The sequence below is a fragment of the Dama dama genome, chromosome 10 (genome assembly GCF_033118175.1).
Source record: "Dama dama isolate Ldn47 chromosome 10, ASM3311817v1, whole genome shotgun sequence".
NCBI classification, from domain to species: domain Eukaryota; kingdom Metazoa; phylum Chordata; class Mammalia; order Artiodactyla; family Cervidae; genus Dama; species Dama dama.
The window spans coordinates 26,127,557-26,153,145 of NC_083690.1; the positions used below are offsets into that span (position 1 = coordinate 26,127,557).

The 25,589-nt window shown below is 51.7% G+C and overlaps 1 protein-coding gene across 4 annotated transcripts in view; it reads left to right on the plus strand.

The window, feature by feature from the left end:
- KATNIP (katanin interacting protein) overlaps window positions 1–25,589 on the plus strand; it is a 228,715-nt gene that overhangs the window by 198,356 nt on the left and 4,770 nt on the right. For all 4 annotated transcript variants that reach the window (XM_061153071.1, XM_061153072.1, XM_061153073.1 and 1 more), the window contains 8 exons: window positions 268–473; window positions 3,256–3,334; window positions 11,211–11,388; window positions 17,430–17,595; window positions 20,889–21,046; window positions 22,497–22,561; window positions 24,099–24,209; window positions 24,906–25,045. In XM_061153071.1, the coding sequence (XP_061009054.1) occupies window positions 268–473; window positions 3,256–3,334; window positions 11,211–11,388; window positions 17,430–17,595; window positions 20,889–21,046; window positions 22,497–22,561; window positions 24,099–24,209; window positions 24,906–25,045 (1,103 nt within the window). The remainder of the gene's footprint in view (window positions 1–267; window positions 474–3,255; window positions 3,335–11,210; window positions 11,389–17,429; window positions 17,596–20,888; window positions 21,047–22,496; window positions 22,562–24,098; window positions 24,210–24,905; window positions 25,046–25,589) is intronic.

Here is a 25,589-nt window from a genome sequence, read left to right on the forward strand (position 1 = left end):
ATTGCAGGCAGATTCTTTACTGTCTGATCCCCCAGGGAAGCCACCCTCATTAAAACAGGTGCCTTCGTTAAATCTATATCGTTCTTACAATCCATGAATTCCATTTGCAAAGATGTAAAGAAGAATAAGCCTCAGTTACTCAAATCAAGACTTGTTAGTGGGTTGGGATTTTCCTAGCCCAGAGATTGATGGGTTTAGGTTCCCGATCTGCTCATCGTTGGGATGTGTGATGAGCTGACTCTTCCGTCTTCCCGGTCCCCCTGTCAGCTCCAGAGCACTTTGGCGACACGATCTTATTCACGACCGACGATGATATTCTCGAGGCCATCTTCTGTTCCGATGCGACGTTTGACCTGGACGTGGAAAGCCTGTGCAGCCTGCAGAGTGAGGAGGCGCTGAGGAGGCCCAGCACAGCCGATGGCCAGGGGGAGGAGAGGCCATACACCCAGGCCGGCTCATGGGCTGATGACCGGGTAGGACTGGTGGTGAGGGGAGCGGCGTGGGGGGCAATGGGGACAGCACCCCAGATAGATTTCTGCTCCTGACTCAGAGTAGAGCAGGAGGAATGAAGATGGATGTCCCATAAGCTGCTGGTGCTCCTGTTTTGACATTTCCCATTTTTCTGCTTCATTTTTTGTGCTGTGTGTCGTATTTCATTCTCTAATTATTATTTTTTTTTAAACCAAAGTGAAGAAAGTATTCAAATTTTAATCAAAGCTGGGAAAATCAGTTCTGTGTCATCTCTGTAATTTAGAGGTTGGCAGTCTCGGGGGAATTTTTGCTTTGGGTTGTGTTTTGATCACTCACTGTTTTTTTTCTTTCTTTTTTTTTTTTTTTTTTTGATGGAAGGGCTGCAAATGCTTTTAATAGGTGGACTTGAGAATTAAAATAATGATGATCCTGGTAGTCACTTCTTGGGCATATGTCGTGATCAGTCGTGGAGCACTTGTCTTGGTGTTTAACCCTCCTCACAGCCCTTGGAGTAGAGATGATTAATAATATCCCTATTGAGGAAACCAAGGCTCAGACAGGCTAAGGGACCTATCCAAGGACACATCATGAGGGAGTAACAAGGCTCGAACTTGAATGCAAGACTCTACCAAGTCTGTGCTTTTCTTTTTTTCAAATATTTATTTATTTTGTTTATTTGGCCATACCAGGTCTTAGTTGCTGGATGCGGGATCAAGTTCCCCAACCAGGGATCGAACCTGGGCCCCCTGCATTGGGGGTGTGGAGTCCTAGACACTGGACCACCAGGGAAATCCCAAGTCTGTGCTTTTAATGGACTAGTTATCGAAAATGAAAGATGACCTTCAGGACAGGGATCAGCCCAAGTCAAAGACCAGTGGTCAAGGTGAAGAGATGCCAGGGTCTCCGGGAATGTTCTTGAGGCCATAGGAGAAAGAGGACATAGTTAAAGAGGGTGGGGACAAGAGTGGAAACAACCAACCAGGAACCAAGGACAAAAGATTTCAGCTACAGGAAAGTCATGACCAAGACGGGGCAGTGATACGGCTTGTGGATCCCACCATGTCCACAGGTTGCAACCTGCAGGGGCCCGCAAAGCACCACGTGAAATGGGGAAGGGGCGAGGAAAGACCCCTGTCCTCCCCTCACCAGACAAGCTAGCCTGTTGCCGGTGATTGTCCTGATTCTTTCAAAGAAAGCCAGAAATCTGGATTGTTATGTAAAGTCTCCCCAGTAAAAAAAAATGTTGGCCACCAATTCATAGCATTTTCAAACCTTCTACGGGCCACAGAACATGTCTGTGTTCTGGCTTCTCTGCGTGGGCCTCCAGCTGATAGAGGGCCTCAAAGCCTTTCACTCACCCACCATTTTCCACGTGGTGAAGTTCCTGCTCAGAGACTCTGATCTGATCGAGTCCTGTGAGGGGCAGAGAGGGATCACTTTCCCATGTCTCAGAAATAAGGACAGTGAGCTCATGGGGGCCGTGTCAGGGTCACACCCCTAGCAGGGGGCTCACCCAGGTGTCCAGGTCTGTCCATCCACCAGGGGGTGTCCTAGGAGGCTCAGGGAGGTCGGGGGGTCAGGGAAGGCAAGAGAAGGCATGTGGGCTCTAGGGTGGCAGTGTTCCCGGTGGCCCGAGGCTGCTCAGCGTCAGAGGGCAACTTCTGGCAGACAGCCTTCCTCCTGTTCCTCCCCACAGCCGGGCAGAGGCCTGAAGGGACTGGACTGAGGGGTCATTAGGGTGTCATCGGGTACCCAAACACTATCTCCACTAAAGCTCTAAGATCCGGACAAATGGCTTCACCTCTCTTTGCATCTCAGCTTTCCTATCTAGGTCAGGAAGATCTCCTGGAGAAGGGAATAGCTACCCACTCCAGTATTCTTGCCTGGAGAATCCCATGGACAGAGGAACCTGGTGGGCTACAGTCCATGGGGTCGCAAAGAGTCAGAAATGACTGAGCAACTAACACTTTCCCGTCTGTCAAGAACTACAGGCTCTTGTACCCTGATTTACAGTGCAGAGATCTAATGAGAAAAGTTTACTATTACACAGGTCAAGGAGCAGGATGTGGTGGCCCACTCTGTCTATAGACCAGGGGTTCTTTATCTGCCTGCCCATGGGAATCATGGGAAGGTTTAAAAAATGCAGATGCAGGGGGACTCTCCTGGCGGTCCCGTGGTTAAGACTCCACACTGACAATGCAGGAGGCATGAGTTCGATCCCTAGTTGGGGAACCAGGATCCCGCATGCCCTGCGGAGCGGCCAAAAGATTTTTTGTTAATGCAGATGCACAGGCCCCAGGGTTGAGAACCACTCTCTATGTTTGAATTCTTTCTCCTCCTTCCTTCCATCCCTCCCTCCCTCCCTCCCTCCCCCCATCCCTCCCTCCCTCCCCCCATCCCTCCCTCCCCCCATCCCTCCCTCCCTCCCTCCATCCCTCCCTCCCGATCTCTCTCTCACTCCCTCCTTCCTCCAGCTCATTGGATAAACTAGATAGAGTCCTTCCCTGGTCCAGAAAATCTGATCACCTGAGCTGATTAGTGTCCAACACCTTCCCTAACAGTAAGAGCCTCCGGCAAAGACATCAGATGCAGGAGGGTTTCTGGGCCCGCCCGTATTACCAGTCACGGGGCTCCCACCAAGGCAGAAAACAAAACACCGGAAAAGACGCCGGGACTTACCTGGGACACGGGGTAGGCAGCAGTAGCTGGAAGAATGGCCAGCCAGCTGTGTGGGTATCACTAGAATCACCCCTTCCCTCTGCTTCTCCCCCACCCTGTGTGCAGGGCCTGGAGCCAGAGCTGCCCCCCGGTCCCCCTGTCCCTGATGTCACCACACCAGAGCCGGGCGTCTATTACGGCATCTGTGAGTACCCTCCCCTGGGGCAGTGTCGCAGGAAGGAGGACCTTCGGGGGTCGGGAGTGGGGAGGGGGTCATGGCCACTTGGGACAGGGTTTCCCAGGACAGTGGAGGAGATTGTACCATGCTCAGAGGCACCAGGACCTGGGATAAGTCAGGGCTTAAACCGGCTGGTGCTGGGCTCATTGGCCCCGGCAGGGCTGCAGCCCTTCAGAGGAGGGGTCCTCCTGGCAGTGTGCCCTCCCAGAGGGCCACACACAGACATCTGATGTGTTAGCGGCAGCCCTGACCCCGGAGGCTGCAGTGGGAGCCCCGGAGTTATAGAGCAAGAAGACGTAAGAGCCAGAGAGACCTGGGCATCTCTTGGTCCAGGGTTCAAGTTGCCCCTTCAGACTGGACTGCAGAGCAGATGCTAGAGCAGAGGAAGCCTGCGTCCTCCCGCTCCCGCTGGGGTGGGGGATCAGGAGTACCGGCCCAGGTGCCCATTCTCCTAAAAAGTCAGAAATCTGGAATTTTTACGTGAAATCTTCAGGTTTTTAAATGTTGGTGACTAATTTTACAATAATGTAAAAACACTCATTGAGCCAAACATAACACATGTGTGTTTGCCCAGCTGGCTGCTGGCTGGTGATCTCTGGGCAGATCCCGTATGGGTTTCACTGTGTCTGTTCTCTGTCCTCTGCCCGTGTGCCCCTCGGGCCAGGTCCTCTCTGACTCGACACACGTTCCCCACCTCTGCCTGAGTCCTAGGGGACCCCTGGGCCCCGGTCACATTGGCTGTGGTCTCTGCCTCCCGTTCCCTGTTCACAAGGCTCTGCCAGCTTGCTTGCTGCCACCTCCCCTCCTGCTCTTTCTTGCACCCTGTGCCCGCCATCCATCTCCAGTTATCTTCTGAGAGGAAGAGAAGCGCCATGCCATCGTCACGCCCCCTCCCCACCTCCCCACCATCATCTCCAGAACGACTTAAGGTGTCAAAGTTTAGCCTCCTCTTTGCTCCACTCCTCCCCACCCCCATCTCCTAAGCCCCCGCCCCGCCGCCCCCCCCAAGCTTCTGTGCAGGCCATGCCCACCTGGCGTGCCCTCACTCTCCATCTCTGCCCTTTAAAAGGATGTCGACTGCCACTGTCTGGATTCCCAAGAAGCAGCCTCTGAGATGGAGTTTACTGGGGCGTGCTCTTGGGGGAGGGCAAGAAGCAGGGCTGGGCACAGGGAAATGGGCCATGGGGCAATCACACCAAGGCCTCTGCCAGCCCCGCAGGGAGCGCAAAGGCCTCTTGAAGTTGTCTTGAGTAAGGGGGCTGGGCTTTTACACGCCTGTGTTAATAGGTCACCTGATACGGGCTGGGGAGGGGCAACACCAAGTGCAGTCACAGTGGGGGGTCATCAGCGTGTCACCAGTCCCAGCACGTCACCCCTAGGGTGGTAGGTGGGATCTGGGGGGTGTCCCACGGTGTCCACCACACCCCCTTCTTAAGGCCTCGCTGTGACCTGCTCCCATCCGCATGGTGCCCAGTGAGAATTCAGCTCCCCCTCCCTCATTCCACAAGCACAAATCACCTCTGAGAAGAGAGGAAGAAGCCTTCCCTTTGAATCCTCAGCCCTTTACTTTTCTCTCTCAGTTACTTTGGGACTCGGGGACAACCGAGTGATTTGAAAGCCAGCACAATGTAGGCCAGGGCCCGGCTTGAGACTTGGTTTCTTTCCCCCATCCAGGCCCTGTGCTGGGGCTTTCCCTGCCTTATCTCACTTCCAGCTCTTATTCTCCCCATTTTCCAGATGAGGTTAGGAAACTGAGGCTCCGAGAGATGGAGACAGCCACCCGGGGTCACACAGCTAGTACGAGGTCAAGGACGGGACCGAGTCTGTCTGAATTCACCGTCCAGGTCCTCACCACTCAACACACTCCAGAGAGGTCTTTGGGAAGAGTCCGCATCTCACAATACTGGGAGACAGCAGTCATTTCTGGTTTAGTCTGGGCTCCCCTAGGTTGGTCAGGATTCGGGGTGGGGATAGAGGAAATTGAATTCAAACTGAGTTAAGCAAAAAAGGAAAGTTCTTAGCTTATGTAGCTCAAAGGGCTTCCCTGGTGGCTCAGCGAGAAAGAATCTGCCTTCAGTACAGGAGGCTCGGGAGATGATCTGTAGGTCAGGAAGATCCCCTGGAGGAGGAAATGACAACCCACTCCGGTATTCTTGCCTGGAGAATTGCATGGACAGAGGAGCCTGGTGGGCTACAGTCCACGGGATCACAGAGAATCAGACATAACTGAGCACACACGCGTGCATGTAACTAAAAACATCAGGGGTTGCTAGTTTCCCACACTGCCGGATCCAGGTGTGCAAACAATGTCATCAAGGCTTGGTGTCTCCCTCTGTCTTTCTGCCCCGTTTCTCTGTCTCTAGTCTGTCTCCCATTCAGACCCTGTCCACATGGGAGCTCCTTGAAGCTCTACCTTGTAATCCCAGGTAAAAGAGCTTTTGTTTCCCAGTAAGTCCAACAGTCTTCCTGGAAAGTCTGCTCACCTGGCTCACGTGCCCAAGCCTAACTAATCACTGTCGCTCGCCTTGGTGGGAAGGGAGGGAAGGGATGGAAAACATGGATTGGCCTAGCCTGGGTCAGAGGCCCATCTTTAGAGCCATGGATGGGGAGTCAGCCACCCTGATGGTGCTTCAGAGAAGGCTAGAGTGCCGTAACCAGAGGAAGAAGGAAGGAAGGCTGGCCGGAAGCATCCAGTGTCCCCTCCATCTGATGATTTCCCCCGGAGATGCTGTCTGTAAATGTTTTTCCTGCTGAACCGGCTTCTGACCTTTCTCAGAAATGTTATTTCAATGCCCTGGGGAGTTTTGCCCCGGAGCAGAGCTCCCAGACCTTTTTGCTGCAAGTAAAGCATTATTTCTCTGTGTAGGATGGCAGAAGAACCTGCTGAACAAGGACCCTCTGCCCACTTTGAGACCTGTGATTTCCAAAGCTGCCTTCTCTGAACCTTTGCCTTTTTCCTCCCTGTATCCCAAATCCTAAATGTGCTCTCCCAGCCTGTGCACATGAAGAGCGCTTTGATAAAGTGACCCAGGGGGGATGCGTTGGGGTTGGTAAATACGGCCAATCCTATTAATGTTTTGAAAGGAGATATATGACTTGCTAATTTGCAGATGACACTAATTTTAGAAGTTTTGCAAATATCACCAGTGATGAATAGGAAAGGAGCTGAGAGAGTTGAAACATGGGAGAGAAATAACAAAATTAATTTCCATTTATATAAATACTAATTGATACACCAGAGGAAAATGAATATGGAACATGGATATTAGCTCAAAGAGGAGAGTAATCGCTTTCGCAGCAACCCTAGATTAGATGGTATCTCAGTGCATCTCGGAGCCGACTCATCAGAAAAGACCCTGATTCAGGAGGAGAAGTGGGTGGCAGAGGATGAGATGGTTAGAGAGCATCACCGACTCAATGGGCATGAATCTAAGCAAACTCCTGGAGATAGTGAAGGACAGGGAAGCCCGGCACGCTGCAGTCCATGGAATTGCAGAGTCGGGTATGACTTAGCAATGGAACAACAACAGTGCATCTTGCCAGGCAAACAAAGTAGGGGCGGCTTGGGAGAATCTGGGGTGCTGCCTCTTGTTTTGCGAGGGAGGTGGCGTTTCTTCATCACAGGGATCCCCCTGATCTAAATTGGCTCCCTCCTCCCCCTCCAGGCCTTCTCCATCTCAGGAATGTGGTACCCACAGGCGCTCTGTCCCTTGGGTCAGGAAAATTTTCTCTTTCCCTCAATTCCTTCCAGGCCATTTAGAGTCCTGGTATTGCTGTCTCCAGTACTGACCCTGAATCTGTCCGCTTTGCCCCATTTCCACCACTACCCACCTTGTCCCAGCCACAGGGATCACAACAGCGTCCTCCCTGGCCTCCTTATGGATTCCAACCCCAGTGCGCTTTCCAAGACACTGGTCAGATCGTGTCTTCTCTCTGCTCCCAAATCCAGGCTTCCCTAGCTCCTCTTTGAAGAAAAGAAAATCCAGACCTCCTGACGTAATCTAGCCCCCCCCACCTGCCCTTCTGATCTCATTTTCCTCCACCTTCTCCCTTGGTCACTTAGTTCCAACCACAAATCAAATGTGTTCCCATTCCAGGGCCTTTACTGTTTCTGTCCTCTCAGCCGAGAACATTCTTCCAGAAATGCTACAGGATGGCGGCCTCCTTCTCATCACCCAGGTCTCAGCTTAAATGTCACCACCTCTAAGAAGTCCTCCGTGACTACCCCTACCCCTGCCTAGTCACTCCCTATCCCATCCCTTTCACTTTTCTTCATGGTATTCATCACTCTGTGGAAGTATCTGACTTATTTTTGTTGTTGTTGTTATTATGTGTTCATTGTCTGTCTTCACCGCAATGGAAGCTCCTAGAGAGATTTTACTGTGTATTGATATTTACCCCTGAATCTCCAGTGCCAAGAACAGGGCTTGGTTGTGTTGCTGTACAGACCCCATGGACTGCAGCACGCCAGGCTTCCCTGTCCATCACCAACTCCAGGAGCTTGCTCAAACTTATGTCCATCAAGTTGGTGATGCCATCCAACCATCTCACCCTCTGTTGTCCCCTTCTCCTCCTGCCTTCAATCCTTCCCAGCATCAGAGTCTTTTCCAAAGAGTCAGCTTTTTGCATCAGGTGACCAGAGTATTGGAGCTTAAGATTCAGCATCCGTCCTTCCAATGAATATTCGTGAGAACCCCATGAACAGTATGAATAGCACTTGTTACATTAGTGGCAATAAATATCTGTTTACCATTGGCTGTGATTTTGGTGAAACTCAAATGATTGTATTTTGATTGATTTACCTACAGGTTACTAAACATGTACTCTTCAATCAATCAATCATTTTTTTTTTAAAGCCTTAACTGACCATCTGTTTTCAGGTACTGTTCTGGGATCTTGGAATAAAACAGTAAACACTGTCAACAGAGTTTCTGCCCTCAGGGAGCTTCCATCTAAGTGGGAAAAACTGATGAAAATAAATAAGAAAATCAATAAGCAAAATAATAAGCAAATCAATGTAGAACATCTCGTTGGATGACAGAAAATAAAGCAGAATAAGAGTTTTGGGAGCGATGGCAGAGGGTGCTATTTGAGCTCAGGGCTTCTGGGCTTCCCTGGTGGCTCAGATGGCAGAGAATCTGCCTCCCCTGCAGGAGACCCAGACTCCATGCCTGGGTCAGGAAGACCTCCTGGAGAAGGAAATGGCCACCCACTCTAGTATTCTTGCCTGGAGAATTCCATGAAGAGAGGAAACTGGCAGGCTACAGTCCTGTGGTGTCACAAAGAGTTGGATGCAACTAACACTTCCTGTTTCTCTGAGGAGATAATTGAACATAGACTCACCATGAAAAGGAATGTATCAGTTAGCTTCTGCTGCTAAACAAACCAGCCCCCAATTTAGTGGCCTATCATAATCACCATTAATCGTGATTCATCATAATTCAATAGCTTTGTTGGGCGTTTCGTCACATCTGAGCATAGCTGGCCTCTGTGGGGCCTCCTCTTATGTCTGGTTAGCTGGCAGATGGGCTGGCAGCTGACAACCTCAGATGTCTTTAACTACATAGCCGGTGATTGGGAGGCTAGCCTAGCTCTTTCCGGTGGCAAGACTCCCAAGTGTAGAAAGATGGGCCAGAGCCCCCTGCCCACATGTTTTACAGCCTCTGCTGGTTTCGCATTTGCTTCTGTTCCATTGGCCAAAGCAAATCACATGGCCCAGATTCAGAGAGTGGAGAAAGAGACGCCACTTCTGTATGGCAATAAGAGAAGCAATAAGATCACGTGGCACAGAGGCAAGGACTCAGAGGGAGGAATCTGTGGCTGTATTGCAGGCTACTGATGCTGTGAGGGGCTATGATGCATCCAGAACCACTCTGGTCACCCATCTGTCTCATCTGCCCCCAAGATGCTCAGAGCTACCTTGGCATCATGAAGAGCAGAGGGATCCGAGGCCGAGTTATGAAACATATGTTGGAAATGACAAGAGAGGAAGCCACGTTCCAGGGTGGTTTTCTGCTTTGGCCTCACTTCCTGGCCACACAGATATCTTCAACCTCCCTGAGCTTCTGCCTCCTCATCTGAGCTGAAGTGTGTGGAATGCCATGAATCCAGACTTCCTTCTTCCAGTGCTACCATGCTGGCATTCTGTAACAGTTGCAACAAGTGTGACTCTTTGGATTACAGCCACCCAGAAGAGCTCTAAAGTAGGCCCCCAATTCTCCAAGGGTGGAAGAGGTCACTGGACTTGGTCCTGCTGATGGGAGACCATTAAGGGAAGAGAAGTTCAGCCAGATATCAGACAGAGATTCATTCGCTTTGAGCTTTCTGGGCAAATGAATGACTCACCTGGGAAGTTTTGCCTTGGGACCACAGAAATTCACTCCTAAATGCTCCCTGATGATCCAATGGTTAAGAATCCGCCCTGCAATGCAGGAGACTCAGGTTTGATCCCACGTGCCATGGAACAGCTAAGCCCACATGCCACAGCTAGAGTCTGTGCACTGCAGTGAAAGATCCTGCATGATGCAATGAGGATCCTGCGTGCTCCAACCAAGACCCGACGCAGCCAAATAAATAAATTTTTTTTTAAGAAATGCTCCCTGTTGGAGCAGGGGTGGAACAAGGGCAAAAGAATGGGGGTGTCACTGGATCACTTCCTTTTCCTTGAATCCATGTGAATCCTCGTGATAGTGACATAAAGTGTCCATTTCCAACCTTGTGGCTTACTGGTGCAGCCACCTCCATATAGTTACTTGTTTAATCTTTCCATCTGTACTGGGCTCCTACTGTGTGGCAGGTACTGTGCCCGGCTCTGGGGGCACTATGATCTAACAAAACTGATGGGATTTCTGCCCTCAAGGAGCTCACCGTCTGACAGGGCAGATGGAAATTTACCAAACAGTCCCAAGCTCACCATGGTGACCAGGGCATGGAAGGGGACATTCACAGTGACATGGCAGGCTGGGAATGGAGGCTTGATGTGGTCAGAGAAGTTGGGAGGGCTTCCCCAAAATAGTAAGCTGGGATCTGAGGAATGTGCACGAGTTAGCCTAGGCCGTGGGAGCTCAGGAGTGAGGAAACAGCATGTGCAAAGGCCCTGTGGTGAGAGAGAGCATTGTGAACATGAGGGATGGAAAGACCATCTGGGTGGCCCCAGGGATCCTGGGCACAAGATGAGGTTAAAGAAGTAGACAGAATCCAGATGGCAAGGATGCTGGTCGAGCAGCATGGGAAGCCATGCTAGGGTGCTAATCCTGGGGTGGGCAACGTGGCTGATGAGTGGAGAAAGGGCCTAAGGCTGTGTGCAGGGTTAAACCACACAGGTCCATTCATCCTGCAAACGTTTCTTGAGTATCAACAGTGACCCAGGCCCAAGGGCTACCGAGAAGAAAGGCAGAGCCTACCCTGAAGGCCCTTTCATTCAAGTCTGAGTTTTCCAGCTGGTAGAATACAGAGTCTGAAATCAGTCCTCTTGCCACCTCCGTCTTAGGCTGTCTTTGTTCAGTCGCTCAGTCATGTCCGACTCTTTGCGACCCCATGGACTGTAGCACACCTGGCTTCCCTGTCCTTCACTGTCTCCCGGAGTTGACTCAAACTCATGTCCATGAGTCAGTGATGCCATCCAACCATCTCATCCTCTTTCATCCCCTTCTCCTGCCCTCAATCTTTCCCAGCATCAGGGTCTTCTCCAATGAGTCAGCTCGTCACGTCAGGTGGCCAAAGTATTGGAGCTTCAGCTTCAACATCAGTCCTTTCAGTGAATATTCAGAGTTGATTTCCTTTAGGATTGGGTGCCTCCTGCAGAATCTCTGGTGCTCACCGGACACTTCTCTTCCTGCCGCAGGCCTCCAACTGAATTTTACCGCCTCCTGGGGTGACCTGCACTACCTGGGGCTCACCGGCCTGGAGGTGGTGGGCCAGGATGGCCAGGCACTGCCCATCAACCCGCAGCAGATCTCTGCCTCCCCCAGAGACTTAAATGACCTCCCTGAGTACACGGACGACTCCCGGACCCTGGACAAGTGAGTGTCTGTAAGAAGCACAAGGCTCGTGACAGCAGGGGCCCGGGGACCTGATGTGCATCGTAAATTTCAGACTTAACCATCAACTGGCATCCCCTGGCGTCCCCTATTGCACCTTCTTCCGGCCACCCCAAGGTCTGGCGTCTGCCCATTTTATAGTCAAGGGAAACTGAGGCCCAGGAAAGGGCCACACAGCTGGAAGAGGTAGGCAGGATTGGAAGCCAGGCTCTCCTGCTTCCAGACCCAGCTGGGCTATGTGTTTCCTTCATGGTGCTTGAAGTCCCTGGTGGCCCCGACAGTAAAGAATCTGCCCGCGGTGCAGGAGGTGCAGGAGATGTGGGTTCAGTCCCTCAGTTGGGAAGATCCCCCGGAGAGGGGAATGGCTACCCACTCCAGTATTCTTGCCTGGAAAATCCCATGGGCAGAGGCGCCTGGTGGGCTACAGTCCATGGAGTCACACAGAGTGTTTGTGATTTTCACTTTACACTTTCATCGTGCTTAGCATGGGGCCTCAAACACGGTAACTGCTTGGTAAGCCTTTGGCTCTGTGTTTAGGCCTAAGGGACCCAACCTCTCGGGGACTGAAAACGTTCCCCTCCCTGAGTCTGAAGATGATGGCTGAAGCTGCCCTTTGCTCTACATTTGTCTGATTTCATAAGCCCAGGTTGAGTCAAGTCAGTAAGAGGACAAGCCTGGACACAGCCTTGATCCACAGCGTTCAGGCACCCCTGAATCAGGACAGCTGTCAGGCTTGGGCCCTGCCTGCAGGTGTGAACAAGAAGAGTCTAGGGGAGCCAGAGAGATGAGAATTCAAATCCTGTCTCTGCCCCTTGCTAGCTAGTTTCTTAACTTCTCCAGTAATAATAATCATGATAATAATAATAACTGAAATTATAATTGCCATTTTCTGAGCACTTATTAAATGCCAGACACTGGGCTATGCTAAGTAGGTTATAGATGTTCATTCATTAACATCTCAGACAGCCCTAAGAGGCCCCCACTCTACAGATGGAGAAACCGAGGTACAGAGAGGTACCTCAGAGGTCACCCACATTAGCTGAGCAGCAGAGTCATGATTTGAACACAGGTGAGTGGAAGACCAACACCCGTGCATTTAACCACAAAGTTATACTGTCTTCCCCTGCCTCAGTAGAATGGGGACAGTAATCTGGCTATTGGGCAGCAAGGGGGTTGCCACGTCACAACTGCACCCACTGCCTGGCCCAGAGTGTGTGGGATCAGTGGGGGCCTCCTCCCTGCTTTCCTCCAGGGTGCTCCTTAACCGTGGCTGTCAGGGCTGCTGCATTGCCTGATCAGGGGCCATCTTGGTGAGTCACACTCTTGCAAACTTAGACTGGGAGCCTGTGGTCCCCGCTGCCAATTGTAAAAGTGATCTGCTCATAGCTGGCCTGGCCTTGCTTGTTCATCCACGCCCACTCAGTTCCTTCCCCTCTGCCCAGAGTATGTTGCAGCAAATCCTGGGTCTGAAAGTATTTCATCTCTGGGTATTTCAGTATGTATCTCTAAACAATGAGGACTTAAACCTGATCCAGATATCATTATTCCACCTAAATGATTAACAGTCCTTCCTTTAAATTTGGAGAAGGAAATGGCAACCCACTCCAGCATTCTTGTCTAGAAAATCTCATGGACAGAGGAGGCTGGCGGGCGACTCTTTGGGGTCACAAAGAGTCGGACATCACTGAGTGACTGAGCACTCTTTTAAATTACTAGATATCTAGCATATTTCTGTTTCCCTGACCATCTTTTTTCCCCCCTTTATAACAGTTTGTTCCTTGAACTGACATCCAGATATGGTCTATACATTGTGATTGCTTACTGTGTCTCTTTAAAAATTATTTTTTTGTAATTCCCTGGTGGCCCAGTGGTTAGGAGTCCAAGTTTCCACTGCTGGGGGCCTGGGTTTGATCCCTAGTTGATAGGGAACTAAAATCCTGCAAGCTGAGTGCCATAGGTAAAAAAAAAATTTTTAATTTTTAAAATATATTTAAAAATTTTTATTGACATATAGTTGATTTACAGTATTGTGTTAGTTTCTGGTATATGGTAAAGTGACCCAGATAGAGATACACATATATGTAAATATATACACATGCATACGAGCTGCGCTATGCTAAGTCACTTTATTCTCCTCTGACTGCGTGACTCTGTGGACTGTAGCCCACCAGGCTCCTCTGTCCATGGGATTCTCCAGGCAAGAATACTGGAGTGGGCTGCCAGGCCCTCCTCCAGGGTACCTCTCTGACCCAGGGGTCAAACCCACATCTTTTATGTCTCCTGCGTTGGCAGGCAGACTGTTTACTACTAGCGCCACCCGGGATGCCTGTATAAGCATATACATATATACACAAATATATGTATATGCATATAAGAATATGTATATATATAAATTTATGCATATATGGGCTTCCTTGGTGGCTCACATGATAAAAGAGTCTGCTGCAATGCAGGAGACCGGAGTTTGATCCCGGATTGGGAAGATCCCCTGGAGAAGGGAATGGCTACCTACTCCAGTATTCTTGCTTGGAGAATCCCATGGGCAGAGGAGTCTGGTGGGCTATAGTCCATGGGGTCGCGAAGGGTAAGACACAACTGAACAACTAGCACACATATGCATGTATATGTGTATTATATATATTTATATTCATATTCTGTTTTAAACTCTTTTCTGTTAGAGGCTATTACAAAATATTGAGTAGAGTTTCCTGTACTATACAGTAGGTCCTTGTTGGTTATCTATTTTATATATAGTAGTGTGTATATGTTAATTCCAAACTCCTATTTATTTCCCCTGCCTCTTTCCTCTTTGGTAACCATAAGTTTGTTTTCTATGACTGTGAGTCTATTTCTATTTGTTAGGAAGTCCTTTGATGGTTGATATATCACCTAAGCCTCTCATAATCTCTGGGTTCCCTTCCATCTTTTTTCACTTTTTTCTTATAAATTATCTGTAGAAGAAACCAGGGTTTTTGCTCTGTTGAGTCTGGATTTTACTGCATCACTATGGTATTAACTTGTTCCTCAAGATCCTGTATTTCTTGTAAACTGTTCACTAGATCTAGAGGCCTGATCGTATTGAGATTTGGCCTTTAGAGCAAGACATAACTATCAGGTCATGTATGTCAGGGCATATTTCCTTTGGACTCATGGACCATCTGGTTGTCAGGCTTTTTGTGATGCTGTTAGCCAACACTTAGTGGTTAGATCTACTACTCTTTTAGGGGTTGTGAAACGATGATAGACTGATCCTATCATTCTTTTTGTTTGTTTTTGTCAGTAAAGGGAAAATTTGCCTCAATTACTTAGTTACTTTGAGGTACAGTTCAAACAGGAAAGACAGTTTGATGCTTGATTCTTTCCCGTTATTTCTTCAGTTTTCAAAAGAGCAAATTGTTTCTCTAGAATCCTTTAAAACATTTGTTTGGTTTTGACTACCATAAACTCAGGGATTTAAATCTACTGTGTCTGAAGGGTTTCAATCTACTGCAGTTTTTATCCTATGGATGGTCAGATTGATCCCTCTTTGGACACTGGGGGCTCCCGAATCCTTCTGTAAAATAGTCTCTCATAGCTGCCTTCCTTTCTGATATGACAAGGAATCCCAGGTTCCTCTTGTACATGTATTATCCCCGGTATGGGATCAACCATTTCTCCTAGAAGCCCAGGATCCTTCTAGTGGGAAATGGTATTTAGAGACCATAGTCTAGCCCTAGGGATGCTCATTGCTACTGGGTCAGTCCTTGTTTCTAGAATTTTTTGTGGACAGAGCTAGGAAGTACCATTTATATATTCTTGAACGTTTCCGTTAGGGAATTCCCTTCACTGTCAGCTCTAAGTACTTCAACAGGTCTCTCCACTCTCAGAACTGGGCAGTAGTTCTTCTTGGAAGTGGCCCCATTTCTAGGACAGGGAGGTAATTGCTTTTGGAAGGAAACAGAAGGTTCTCTAGTGGTAGACCTCAGCCAGCTTAATTCCACAAACACCCCAGGGTTAAACTGCTGAATTTCCTCAGTTCTAAGATGCCAGCAGTTGTAAGACACACCATCCATCAATTTAATAACAACCTTTTAGAGGAAAAAAAAAAGAAACATTACCTTCTTGGATGAACACTTTGCTTGTAAGATTTATTCCAAGTCCAAAACTTTAAAATGTAAAAAGGAAAAGCAAAGTTTATCTTAAAATCTAGGAGGGACTTCCCTGGCGGTCCAGTGGTTAAGACTTCGCCTTCCAGTGCAGGAGGTATGGGTTCGATCCCTGGTCGGGGATCTAAAGAGCCCACATGTCTCTCAACCAAAAAACCAAAACGTAAAACAAGCAATATTGTAACAAAGTCACTGAAGACTTAAAACAATTAATAATAATAAATTAGCTCTAGGAAACATGGCACCAGCTTCAAAGTCACCTGGAAAATGGGAGAGTGAGGGGAGGGGGGTCACCCAAGAGACTGAGAGGTGGGTTCCTATCTCCAGGGCCAGGCCTCTCAGTGGAAATGAGACCAGGGCTGGGGTCAGGGCTGAGGTGTGCTGGACAGAATGGGGAAGGATGAGCCAGGGTGGGAGTGCAGTGTGGGCCAGCTGGCAAGCTCTTTTAGAACATGATGGGGCTTCCCCACTGGCTCAGTGGTAGAGACTCCACCTGCCAATCAATGCAGGGGACACAGGTTAGATCCCTGGTCCGGGAAGATGCCACACACCAAGGAGGAACTGAGTCGGCGCGCCACAGCTACTAAGCCTGTGCTCGGGAGCCTGGGAGCTGCAACCACTGAGCCTCTTAGAGCCTGTGCTCTGCAACAAGAGAATGTGCTTCTCAACCACAATGAGAAGCCCGCTCACTGCAACCAGAGAGCAGCCCCCGCTCTCCGCAACTAGAGAAAAGCCCGCATAGCAACGGAGACTCAGCCCAGCCGAAAATAAAATTATTTTTTAAATAAAGAACATGAGGGTGCTGGGGGCTCCCGCCCAGTGGTGGGCAGGCTGCCCTGGGCTACCCAGGCTGTGTGACTACAGGCCAGACCACCTCCCTCCAGAGGCGCCTGCTCCTGCTCGTACTTGTCCCACGCCAGGAGCTGCCAAGTTCTCCCTAGTGCTTTAGTATCTTTCTCCTCCAGCACAAGGAAGAAGGAATAGAGTTCTTTCAAAATGGACCATAGAGTCAATACAGCATTTTACAGAAAGCTGGGGAAATAGAAATTGTCACTTCCTATCCCCTCCGACAGAAATGTATTTTTCATTTTTGGTAATCTCTCTTGGTCCTTGTCCTCATTTTACAACATTAAAGCCAGTGCTCCTGCCATCCCATAACCTGGCTTTTCACTTTACTGCATCATCCTCATGATGATCATCTTAATTACTGTATAGATTTACTGAACCTTTCCCTCTTTTGAGATCTTTCAGTGTTGGTTTGTTTGTTGCTAATGTAAGTAATATCTGGGTACAGATGGCTTTCTGACATGTTGAATAAACTTTTCTTGGGGGAAAATTCTAGAAGTGGGTTAAAGAGTCCTGAAAAATAATATATTCCCCACCCCCGTCCTTTTTAAAAGCCTTGATGATCGCTTCAGTGTATCTTTGACAGCATCTAAGTGTTAGTCGCTCATTGGTGTCTGACTCTTTGCGACCCCATGGCCTGTAGCCCACCAGACAACTCGGCCCCAGGCAAGAATACTGGAGTGGGTTGCCATTTCCTTCTCCAGGGGATCTTCTCGACCCAGGGACCGAACCTGGGTCTCCCACATTGCAGGCAGATTCTTTACCGTCTAAGCCACCAGAGAATCCCTTTAACAGCACAGGCTGTTGTCTCCCCCAGTTTCTTGTTTTGTCTAACTTCACAGATAAGTGATGACTCCTCACTGTTGCTTTGATTAGTCTCACCTCCCCTTCATGAGCCTGCTCCAGCCAAGCTCATGCCAGGCAGGGGCGGCTGTCGTGGTGGGGAGAGGAGTGGGTGCCGACCCCGCAGTGTGAGTTCTCCCAGCCGACCGGGCTGCCCTCAGCTCTCCCCACCTTCCCCACTGAGCACAGGTTAATTGATGGAGCCAACATCACGATGGAGGATGAGCATATGTGGCTGATCCCCTTCTCGCCGGGGCTGGACCACGTGGTCACGATCCGCTTCGACAGAGCCGAAAGCATCGCAGGCCTTCGCTTCTGGAACTACAATAAATCTCCCGAGGACACCTATCGAGGGGTAAGCCGGGGAACAGCGGCTGCGCTCGGTCCACTGTCAGAGAAACAGCGTCTTGATGAATGGCTGGTGTGGCTGCCGGAGAGGAGCATAAATCCTCCAGAACTTTCCAAATGGAGCTGGGGGAGGTTACCGCCGGGGAGCGAGAGAGCTGCTGCCGTTTCCTTCTTTTGCAAACAGCAAATGCAGGCGAAAGAGCCCAGGGCAGACTCGGGGAGCTGCAGCGCCTCGTGTCCTCTGAGGGTCCTCAGCGGGCCCAGCGCCCCCACGCACAGTGCCTCGTTGCACAGCCCTGTTGTTCTCTGAGAGATTTGGGAGCCAGGCCTGGGCTGAGAGCTTCTCACACCTGGTCATTGCACTGGACCCGCATCCCAGCCTCTGGGAGGCAGGTGTTATTACCCCCATCTTTCAGGATATTGAAAACCGAGGCTCAGAAAGGTCCAGGCACTCACCCAAGGTCACACAGCTAGAGGCCTAGTCCCCATGTGCTGGGCTTGGTTGCCCACACTCTGATTTCCACATCGTGTTCTTCTCCCGCTGGGTGTGGAAAAGCAGGGGCCTCTGTTGGCTTGTGGAAAAGAGTTATCAGGAGGTGCCCCCTTTCATGGGCTTTTCTGACCGGTGTGCCCATGAACCATGAGACAATTGTCCCCTCCCACTACACAGACATGATGACGACCAGGTCACCTAAAGTATGGCAATGCAGTTAGGACCCTGAAGTCACCAGGCTCTGTGTCTGAGTCCCTCCCCCGCCCTCGGCCCTTACAGCTGTGTGACCTTTGGCACATGGCCTGCCTTCTCTGGACCTCAGTTTCCTCAGCTGTAAAAGGAAGAGGACGAAGACGCCTGCCTCTACCCCACAGAGGTTGACAAGGCCAGGACCTGGCCTGTGAGGCTACTCTGAGCCCATGTCTGGCTCCTCACCACGTCCAGGGCCTCAAGACGCTGGTGATTTATCACAGTGGAGTGAGCAGTCCCCCTTCCACCACCCACCACCACCTCCTTCAGGAGCCTCGGCTCCCCAGTACGTGCAATTTACAAACCCCCCGCCCGAGGTTGCCCTGGTGTCTTTGTAAGCACACTCTCAGGTCAAGCACGTATAAAATGTCAGCTATATTGGCATTAAAAAACATTCTTCTGCCTCATCTCATGCCTCTGGACCTTGGCCTTCCCCTGAGTGAATCCGTCTGTCCAGTTGAGCTTCCACAATGCTAGATTTACCGCCTGGAAACACTGGGCCTGGGGCCCCACTTCCCAGGAGTGGCCCCCACCAGCTGCAGTGCCTGTGACGAGTGGCCACCGTGGGAGGGTGGGCCCCATCTGAGAGGGCGCATCCGGGCTGCAGTGGGATGGGAACTCTGGCCCCCTCCCTCCCTCCCTGGGAAAGTGTGCCTCAGATGCCTACCCCACAAGACACTCCTGGGCACCCTGGCTCCGGGCCCCTAGCATGAGGTTAGAGCCGAGCCTGGCACTCTGGGAGGTGGGCTGCACACCCCTCCAGAGTGTCCTTGGGCAAATTGCTTGGCCTCTCTGAACTCTAGCTTCCTTCGCTGTAAGATGGAGGTGATAATTAAAGCTCCCCCTGAGGGAAGGAATGGGGGGGCTGAAGAAGTCAGGGATGCTTCCTGGAGGAGGTGGTGGTTCTAGAAGAGGGACAAGGGCTTCCTGGGCCTCAGCTTCACTTCAGGTGGCTTTCTCCACCGGGCAAACCCTGGCAGTGCTAGACTTATATCCTGCCTGCTCCAAGTCCAGCAGAAGAGAGAACTCCTCTTTCCAAGCAAGCCAGCAAAACCCCAGGAGCCATGCTGATTGTTCTAATCGAGTTTCATCTCTCTGAACCAATCACATGGCTAAGGGGTGACAATTCTCCATTTGGCCAGGCCTGGATCACAGGTCCAGCCCTGGGGCCTGGGCAGGAACCTTGAGGAAAGCAAAGTGGAGGTATAGTGACAGGTTTGGGGTTGCCATATCCAGCCGTGCCTGGAGCTAGCCCTCTATACCTTCTAGGTGTATACACCCTGTGACTGACTAGGAAGTGACAGTGAAAGTCGCTCAGTCATGTCTGAATCTTTGCAACCCCATGGACAATACAGTTCCTGGAATTCTCCAGGCCAGAATACTGGAGTGGGTAGCCTTTCCCTTCTCCAGGGGATCTTCCCAACCCAGGGATCGAACCGGGGTCTCCTGCATTGCAGGCAGATTCTTTACCAGCTGAGCCACCAGGGAAGCCCTGACTGACTAGGGGGACCCCCTAAATGCTGAAGGAATGAAGGGCCCTGGGGTACATTGTAATCCATGAGACCCAGGACAGGGCGCCTTTCTTTCTGCACAGAGAAGCCTCTCTGTGTCTCCCAGGGGTGAAACACCCTCAGTTTGGTCAGCAGCTAGCCGTTCTGCTAACCACGAAGGAGCCCTGATTCCCCTTCTCTGCTCACCCAACATCACCCCTGCCCAGGGGACCAGAGCTGAGCCACCTCAGGCCCTGCCGTTAGGCTCTGACATTGACTGGTTGGTCGCAGCCCTCTGGCTGGCAAAATCTGGCCTAGAACAGGGGGACATATTGGTCCAGATCCAATCAATTCAGCAGGCTCTCAGTAAGCACCTACTATGTGCCAGGCCCTAAAGTCGATGTAGAGATCATCCAGTCAGAGTCTGCCATCAAGGGAGACCCAGAGACCACCCAGGACACAGCTATGGGGTACATGCCCTTAACAGCATGGGCCAAGGGCTCAAGAAGGAAAATCAGGAAGGGGTCCACTTCTGTCCCAAGGGAAAGGGCTAGGAGAGGAGAGGAGGTGTGAACAGGGGGTGGAGAAGGATTTATCTAGGCAAACACCGGCCCACTGCGTGCCAGGCACTGTTCTGTTCTAGAGACTTTAAGTAAAGTGGCTCCTCATTGAACCCATTTAACAGATGAGGAAAACTGAGGCAGAGGGGTCGAATAACTTGCACAGCTACTCACGGTGGATCCCAGAGCAGCTGAGTCCATGCCCTTGACGACCCCAGGCCTCTGCAGCTGAGTAGACCAGAGAAGGTCTATATGTGTCCTCTGTGGCAGGGCCCTCACCCACCTACTCCTCTGCTGTCTGCCCAGCGCCTGGCACAGAGTAGGGATGGCAATTGGAAAGGAGCCCCCTGACCAGGTGTGGTCTGGTCTGGGAGGAAGGCCTGGGGGGCTCCATGAAGGCCCTCGGTCGGTTGTAAGTGGCAGCTACCAGGACCTCCAGCCACATCAGCGCTCACCGCCCTCCTCACACCGGCTCCTTCTCTTCAGCCTTGTTTTTTTCATTTGCTAGGCCAAGATCGTCCACGTCTCCCTGGATGGCCTGTGTGTCTCCCCTCCCGAGGGCTTCCTCATCCGGAAGGGACCGGGCCACTGCCACTTTGACTTTGCTCAAGAAATCCTCTTTGTGGACTACCTGCAGGCCCGACCGTTGCCCCCGCCAGTCCAGAGGTGAGTGGAGCGGCTCCCCAAACGGGCCTTCCTAGCCTACCGGCCCTGGCTTTGCATCAGGCTCTGAAGCCTGTACCTAAAGGGCTTTGAAGTGATGATCAAACACATTGCTTTTCAACTTGGTTAGTTTTCTAAAGCTTAGCCAAGCCTCCCCGGAAGCCTGGGGATGTACCACCTTGTCTGAGGATGTTTGGGTTTCTCACAGTTTTGAGTGTTTGAGATTTTAAATGCTTCGTTGGGCTTCCTGCTGGGAAAAGAGGCTCCAGGCTGCCTAGATTCCAGAAACGCCTGCTGGCCGATTCGTCGAAGGGCCTTCCCCGTCTTGTTTCTGTGTTCCTGATTTAGAAAGATTCAGAGAGGAAAACGGAGCCTAACATTTCATGGATTCACTGGGACTGCTTGGCCCCAGTCTCAGCTGCTTTAAGTTCCTAACAATTTGTAAAGGCCACGTTAAGTTTACTCACTTAAACGCCCTGATGTCCAAATACCAGAGGCCAAGCTCTCGAAACAAAAATGAGTTTCCCTCTACTGTAGCTGGCATCACTCCAGGGGCCAGATACTGGGAATAGTCACTTAATTACAACATTGCCCTTGAAATTGAAGAAAGCAGGCCAGAGCCGGAAGTCACTGGCGGTGGACCAGGGAGAGGAGCCCTGCAGGGAGGAATCTGGGGGAGGAGAGAGTCTGCCTCCTGTGTGCCTACTCTGAGCCAGATGCTTTGTATTCATCCTTCAGATAATCCTTCCAAACCATCTTTGAAGCAGGGGTTGTTGTGCCCATTTCACAGATGTGGGAACTGAGGCCCAGGCTAGTGAAACCACTTGTTCAGGATCCACAAAGCCAAAGCCTTCAGGGCTCTCCCCACCTCCCAGCCTCCTCTCCCTGCCTGTCTCCTATCCCACCCCACACCCCCGACTGGCTGCTTTTTGGGGCAAACACCAACTGCCCAGCTCCTTCCCACCAGCCTTTGCTCTAGATGCTGTTCGTCTTGGAAGGCTCAGCTCAGCTGTGACTCTTCCCATGGCTGCTTTCTCCTTAGCTCAGACATCACATCCCTGACCACCACCTGGGATAATAGCCTGCCCCCTCCCAGCACCACAATCCGTTGGTCCATCATGGGTCTCAGCTGTTAGCATAGCGTGGACTTAACCTTGTTCGTGAAGGGACTGAGGTCGAGTGGGGTGGTTCAGAGCGTGGACCCCGAAACCAGACGACCTCGGGTCACATCCCACTTCTGCCACCTCCCAGCTGTGTGACTTGAGCAAGTGACTTCACTTCCCAGCTCCCAGGGTTGTTGTGAAGATTACGAGTCAAACCCGAGGGGACGAGCCTCCCCCGGTGGATGGAAACTCCGTGCGAGCAGAAGCTTCTCTGTCCCTCCCCCTCCTCCCGGGGGGAATAACTGACCAGCGACTTGGGCCACTACAATCCTCTGCTTCTGTGTCTGCAGGCTGGACACGAAGAGCCTGGAGCGGGCGAGCATGGACTATGAGGCGCCCCCAATGCCCTGCGGCTGTATCCTCCTCCTGTTGGTGTTTAGTTGCTCAGTCGTGTCTGACTCTTTTGAGACCCCATGGACTGTAGCCCACCAGGTTCCTCTGTCCATGGGATATCCCAGGCAAGAATACTGGAGTGGGTTGCCATTTCCTTCTCCAGGGCATCTTCCCCACCCAGGGATCGAACCCAAGTCTCCCGAGTAAGGAATCTTTACCACTGCATCATTCAGGGACTCCTCCTGCCACCCGCACATCGCACATCGCAGGCCCTCGGGGCCAAGCCCAGAACCCAGGGAGAGGGCCAGGCCCTTGGAGCTCCTTGCTGGCCCTGGGGCGGGATCTGGGCTTTAGCTGCTGCCCTGGGTCTCAGCCAGGCCACAGCCGAGGCAGCAGAGCCCATGCAGGGAAACTGCGGAGAGGATGGGAGGGCTCCCAGGTCCTCAGGGAGACCGGTGCTTCTGCGACTGGGGTGGGCAACACAAGTTCCAGACCCCACTCCCCTGCTGGACTGAGGTTCAGGAGGCAGCAGCCAGGACTGTAGCTGGGAGGGGCCAGAGAAGCGGGAACCCACCTGGGGATGGGGCTGGGGGCTCTCCTTGGAACCAGGCAGGGAGGAGGTGAAAAGGGAAGGAGTCATAGCTCAAGTGTGCTGGACCGTTTCTGCCGCCTGGCACTGTTGGCAGTGGGTCGCTTATATGAACCTGCTGTGTTAGCCCTGTGAGGTGGGTACTGCTAGCATCCCCATTTCACAGCAGAGAAAACTGAGGCACAGAACAGTTAAGTAACTTGCCAGCTCACACGGCTGGGAAGAGGTAGAGTCAGGTTAGTGAGCACAGACAGCCTGGCACTCTCATTTGCCTGATCTCCCGGGAGAGGACCACCTCTGATTTACAACCCCTGCCCTCCCCCCCGACCCGGGGATCACCCTCTCACTTCTCAGGCTCCTTGGCCCGCCTGCTCCTGGGGATGCTGGGAGCCAGTGGAGGGCAGGGCTGCGGGAGGGCTGGCACGTGGGATTGGGATGCAGTCAGCACCAGGAGGGGGTCACCCTGGCACAGCCTGTCCCCCCAAAGCTGTGACACTCCCACAACCCGCCTTGCTGTTCACGCCCTCCACACTTGAAATGGGTCTGATCTTGTCATTTTACAACCAGGGAAACTGAGGCAGGAGGTGGTTTATGAGGTCTGGTCACTGTTCAGTCCTATACACTGAGTTTGTGACAGATGCTTCTCCATCCTGCCAGCTCCCTGAAGGACACCCTCCCTGCCTGTCGCCGTGTCTCCCGGGGCCTGGAGAGAACTTCTGAATTCTTCAAACACACATACACACATTCATATGCTGTTTAAATGAAAGAAAATTTCATGCCACATACATTTTGATTGACTTTAGTCTCGGAGGGGAAAAAAATCATTTTTCTCTCTCATTCATCTCTATAAACCAAAATATATATATATATATATATATACACACATATATATATCCCTGTTATCTTTGTAATTGTCTCCCTCTGTTCTCCAGAAAATTAAGCCTGTTTTTTCCTTAATAACATGTTCCAGTCATTTTCCAGTTTCAGCTCCTGACCAGCTGGGGTGACCCCTATTACATCGGTCTTACCGGCCTGGAGCTATATGACGAAAGAGGAGAAAAAATCCCTCTGTCAGAGAACAGTATCCTTTCTAGGCAGAAGGGGGGCTCCAGCCAGATTGCAGGGAGCACGGGGGGGGCCCGGGGGAAGGAGCAGAATCCTCGAAGGTAGAGGGAAATGTCCCTGTAGGAACCAGACCTGGAAATTAAAAATGCCACGGCTGCTGCTCAGTCACTCAGTCGTGTCTGACTCTTTGTGACCCTATGGGCTGTAGCCTGCCCGGCTCCTCTGTCCATGGGATTCTCCAGGCAAGAATACTGGAGTGGGTTGCCATGCCCTCCTCCAGGGGATCTTTCCAACCCAGGGATCGAACCCAGGTCTCCCGCTTTGCAGGCAAGATTCTTTACCAGCTGAGCCGCCAGGGAAGCCCATAAAAGTGGCAGCAACCCCTTTCATTCGGGCCTCCAGCAGTTCCATGTAACCCATGTTTTCCAGCCTGCTCTCTGCATACTTTCCTCTCCTTTCCTTGAAACCGGCCACCCCTTCACCCTCACCCCCACTCCCCTCAGCCTCCTTGCCTTCCTTTTCCCCCAGAACATGTCTAATTTGGCTGACACTCCTCCAGCTGCCCCGAGCAGCAGACAGCGGCTCAGCCCACCCCGGTGTCCCCCCAGGCCACGCCGTTGGCATGATGGGGGCTGGCGGCCGCGAGAGGGGCCCACAGTGCGTGGGGCCGAACACACTGCTTTGGGTTATGACAGCTTAGAGGCGTCCTCAGATATCGCCGCCTTCCCGGACAGCGTCAACTCCCTGGAGGGCGTGTGCGGGGACGTCCGGACCCCTGACAAGCTCATCGACCAAGTGAATAACACCAGCGACGGCAGACACATGTGGCTGGCCCCCATCCTGCCTGGCCTGGTGGGTTCCGCAGGCTCCCAGCCCTGGGGTGGATGGGGGGCTGGCGGGGGTATGTGGCACTTTCTGTCCCCAGCCTCAGCGACACATCTTCCTTCCAGGCCAAGTTAACCTCGAAACAAGTCAGAATGCCCGGGGGCTGCCAGGAAGGCTCGGGTCTTTGCTAACACATCTTCCCGGCCAGAGGTGTTTCCCTTTGCTCTGGGGGTGCTGATTATAAGCGGACACCAGGGAGATGAAGGGCCAGGTGGGCCTCTGAGGCCAGGCGCCCAGCGCAGCAGGCCTGGGGGCATGGGCAACCCTCCGTCCCTGCGAGCCTCCCTCTCCAGTTCTCTTTCCTGTCTCTGCTTCGCGCTCCTCTTCCATCCAGCCCCAGCCTCTCCACATTCCTGATTTCTGCTCCTTTTTTATGTCACCGGGTACCTGGCTCCCACCTTGCCCTCCCTCTGTCCTCACACCTGCCTGGTAAGCTCTTCCAACCCACCAACTCGGTCTCCCAGATCACAGACTCTACAAGTGGTCCCACCCATCCTTTTGCTCCAAGGCC